The sequence below is a fragment of the Sardina pilchardus genome, chromosome 22 (assembly GCF_963854185.1).
Source record: "Sardina pilchardus chromosome 22, fSarPil1.1, whole genome shotgun sequence".
In the NCBI taxonomy this organism is placed as follows: domain Eukaryota; kingdom Metazoa; phylum Chordata; class Actinopteri; order Clupeiformes; family Clupeidae; genus Sardina; species Sardina pilchardus.
The window spans coordinates 1,407,291-1,411,478 of record NC_085015.1 but is presented as its reverse complement, the minus strand read 5'-3'; the positions used below and the strand labels follow the sequence as shown (position 1 = coordinate 1,411,478).

The window sequence follows — 4,188 nt, the reverse complement described above, 5'->3', positions numbered from 1 at the left end:
CTGACATGAGCTTGATGTCCATTGAAGGGCCAGCTGGTCTGTACTGCATGTGGACCAGCTCATCAGCCAAGAGATGCCAGTCTATGAAGCGGTACTGCAGGGTGACTGGACCAGCACACGTCCAGCGCAGACCAGACTCTGGGCACTCATAGCTCCCTGCAGGAGAGCTCAGGCTGTAGGTGGAGACGCTCTCCTCTGTGGAGACTTCAGGCTTCACCAGGACCCAGTGGCTGGAGTCTGGAACTTCAGCACAGGATTCACAGCTCCTCTGTGGGGCATCAATGTGGTGATCCTCCCTTTAACACACACACACACACACACACACACACAAACACAAACACAAACACAAACACACACACACACACACACACACACACACACACACACACACACACACACACACACACACACACACACACACACACACACACACACACACACACACACACACACACACACTGTACTATCCTACAGTGGTCACAGCGCTCCATAAAGGTGGGGGTCCAGTTCCTCCAGCAGGGCCAGCATGATGCTGCATGCTGTATCTCCCTTCCTGTGCACCATGTCCACCAGGCAGCTCACCTGGTCCTGCAGCACCTGGTTCCTCTGCAGGACCTCTCCAGCCTCCCTGCTGCTCAGCACAGGAGGCCTGTGGGCCTGGAGTCGGTCCAGCATGCTCCTCAGGACACCGCTGGACACTCCACTGATGAGGCCGGGCCGCACCTGGAACAGCCGCTCTGGTCATAAGAGAGAGAGTGTGTGTTAGACCACCTGAGGAACCATCTGTGTGTGAGTACCTTGTGTGTGTGTGTGTGTGTGTGTGTGTGTGTGTGTTTTGACTTAGTATTAATGAATTAAACCAATACGTTATCATTCCGGAAATTGGCTACTCTTCTGTTGCCTACATTGAGACCTGCTATACCTCAAAATTATTAAAATATAAATCCTTGAATTTTGTTACAGTATTATTATTATCATTATTATTATCAACCACTGAAGGGTTCTCTAAAAACTGTGGATATAAATGTAAAGTGTAATTGCCTCAGTCTTTGGTAGTTCGGGCCATCTGCATAAAATGTATGTGGGTGAGCTACAGATTTGTTGAAAAGTCTAAGCAATTCACAAAGTACTGTTCTGAGTATACTGGCATCTGGAAACACAGGTGTCACCTTTAGCCCTATTGTGTACATCATAGTGTTAAACTTTACTGTTGCTAGATAGTCCTTTTGATAAAAATAAAGAATTAAAAGTGTGTGTGCGTGTGTGCATGTATGTACCTGTGTTAGCCCCCTGGCTGCTGCCCTGTGCTGGGCTCCTGCTGGGCTGGCAGTAGTCGTCTCTGCGGATCTTGGATCTCCAGACGGGCTCTGTGTGCTGAGAGCTGATGACCTCCATGTCAAACTCCTCCTCTGGCTCCTTCATGTACACCTCACAGAAGTTACCAGTGGAGAGCGGCCACAGGTTCATCTTCTCGGGGAGGATCTCGGACAAACACGATGTCCTCACACACACGCTGTCCTTCAGCCGGAGTGGGCCCACAGCGCCGGGTTTGCGGATCCTCACCCCCTCTGGTTTCTCCTCCTGCAGGATGGCCCGGATGTGGGCCGGGTCGTTGGGCACCAGGTAGGTGTGGAGGACCAGGGGAGCGGTGCGTGTGGAGAAGAGCAGCAGCTCACAGTGGACTTTGGGAAAAATCCAATCCCTCAGGTAAGCCAACACTGGCCCGAACAGGGAGAAGGAGGGGTGGAGAATCCTGACATGGTGTCGGGTCAGCTCACACACCTCCACACACACTCCACTCTCCCGCCCATGCAGGACCCTCACAGCATCACACACCTCAGACGCCTCAGAACCTCCCAAACAGAGGAAATGTGGCAGATGGATCTCCTCCAGCTCTCCTGACATGAGCCTGATGTCCATCAAAGGACCAGCCTGTCTGGACTGCATGTGGGCCAGCTCTTCAGCAAAGACATGCCAGTCTGTGAAGTGGTACTGCAGGGTGACTGGACCAGCACACGTCCAGCGCAGACCAGACTCTGGGCACTCGTAGCTCCCTGCAGGAGAGCTCAGGCTGTAGGTGGAGACGCTCTCCTCTGTGGAGACTTCAGGCTTCACCAAGACCCAGTGGCTGGAGTCTGGAACTTCAGCACAGGACTCACAGCTCCTCTGTGGGGCATCAATGTGGTGATCCTCCCTTCAACACAAACACACACACACACACACACACACACACACACACACACACACACACACACACACACACACACACACACACACACACACACACACACACACACACACACACACACACACACACACACACACACACACACACACACACAGACACAGACACAGACACACAGACACAGACACATTGTGAACTTTCACAGCTAACCAGATGATAGTTAAGGCTAGATTCACCAGACACTCCTTCAATTTAATCTCACACACACACACGCAGAAAGCGCACACTGTGATACTTCAGCGTACGTCCTATTTACCAATCCTGAAATTCGTTGGGTAATCTGTGCTTTTCTCCGCTCCCTAACGCAATTAGCGAAGGTTAACAACTGAACGACACTTTAATCAGAAGCGAAGTTGAATGAAGTTAACTGATAACATTAAAAGGAATCAAACGTTTAACGATCATGAAATAATACAATGCATAATGTCAACAGCAGGAAGATAATGAAGAGCAGTAGTTCTACTCAAACTAGGCTTACTGGGGACAGCCGTGGCCTACTAGTTAGGGCTTCGAGCTTGTAACTGGAGGGTTGCCGGTTCGATCCCCGACCAGTCCACGGCTGAAGTGCCCTTGAGCAAGGCACCTAATCGCTGTTGGGCAATATATGTATGTATGTACGCATGTGTGTGTATATGTACAGTGTGTGTGTGTGTGTGTGTGTGTGTGAGAGAGAGAGTATGTGCACCTCTCTCCACCAGACTCACGTGTGTGTGTCCAGAGAGAGCAGCTGTGCTCCTGGGTCCTGCTTGACTTTGTCTCTGAGGTGCAGCTCTGCAGCATCTGAGTGGGAGCTGCTAGCAGAGGCTGTTGCTGCTGCTGGACTCTCCTTTAGGAAGGTACGGTCATCCACACTAGAAGAGAAGTGATCAATAATGTGTTAGCTTCTCCACTTTAAAATAGAAACATGTACACACACACAGACAAACACAGTCAGTGAGTCAGTCAGTCAGTCAGACTGTTTCCTGCAGCATTTTACAGCAACAAATGCTGCTGCTGCTGGACTCTCCTTTGGGAAGATACGGCCATTCACTCTAAAAGACATATGATTACTCACATTCGTTTCTCCAGTTTTGCACACAGAAAACAAATGTGCACACACAGAGAAAAAGACAGACACACACACATACTGTCTCATCCACACATCATCATATTCAGTCACATTATCTCTCTCACACACACACACACACACACACACACACACACACACACACATTGGGCCTCTGTCACGGCTTGGCTCAAGGCCATAACCAGAACAAAGGAGGACAAGTACGATCAAATTACATTTATTTTACATAACTAATAAAAAGAACGAACGTAACTATCCATGTCAGTATATGAAGAAATCAGTGTGCCTGCGAAGTGCGTGAATGCGATATGGACTGAAAATGAAATGCGTGAATGCGGAAAACATAGACAAAGGAAACTAAGCCATCCAAAATCACGACAAGGCCCAGAAACAGCAGCCCCACAACTCTCTCAGCAGGGGTACAGCCCTTTATGCTCCGGCCAATCAGCAGCAGGGGTACAGCCCTTTATGCTCCGGCCAATCAGCAGCAGGGGTGCAGCCCTTTATGCTCCGGCCAATCAGCAGCAGGGGTACAGCCATGCCCTTTATGCTCCGGCCAATCAGCAGCAGGGGTACAGCCATGCCCTTTATGCTCCGGCCAATCAGCAGCAGGGGTACAGCCCTTTATGCTCCGGCCAATCAGCAGCAGGGGTATAGCCATGCCCTTTATGCTCCGGCCAATCAGCAGCAGGGTTACAGCCATGCCCTTTATGCACCGCCCAATCAGCACCCACAGGTGCGCTAGCGTCGCCCACGCCGCCAGCACCTGCAATTACAAACAGCAGCAGACGCGCACAGACGGACCGATACAGGCAGGGACGTCACAGAGAGAGAGAGAGAGAGTGTGTGTGTGTGTGCATCTCCCCCACCCCAGGCA

At 50.7% G+C, this 4,188-nt stretch overlaps 1 protein-coding gene across 1 annotated transcript in view; it reads right to left on the bottom strand.

Moving 5' to 3' along the window:
- Positions 1 to 477: 477 nt before the first annotated feature.
- Positions 478 to 4,188, bottom strand: part of LOC134070133 (NACHT, LRR and PYD domains-containing protein 12-like) — a 28,108-nt gene continuing 24,397 nt past the window's right edge. Inside the window, exons 12-14 of the mRNA XM_062526380.1 lie at positions 2,950 to 3,096; positions 1,278 to 2,194; positions 478 to 737 (exon numbers count right to left, since the gene is read on the bottom strand). Of these exons, the coding sequence (XP_062382364.1) occupies positions 478 to 737; positions 1,278 to 2,194; positions 2,950 to 3,096 (1,324 nt within the window). The remainder of the gene's footprint in view (positions 738 to 1,277; positions 2,195 to 2,949; positions 3,097 to 4,188) is intronic.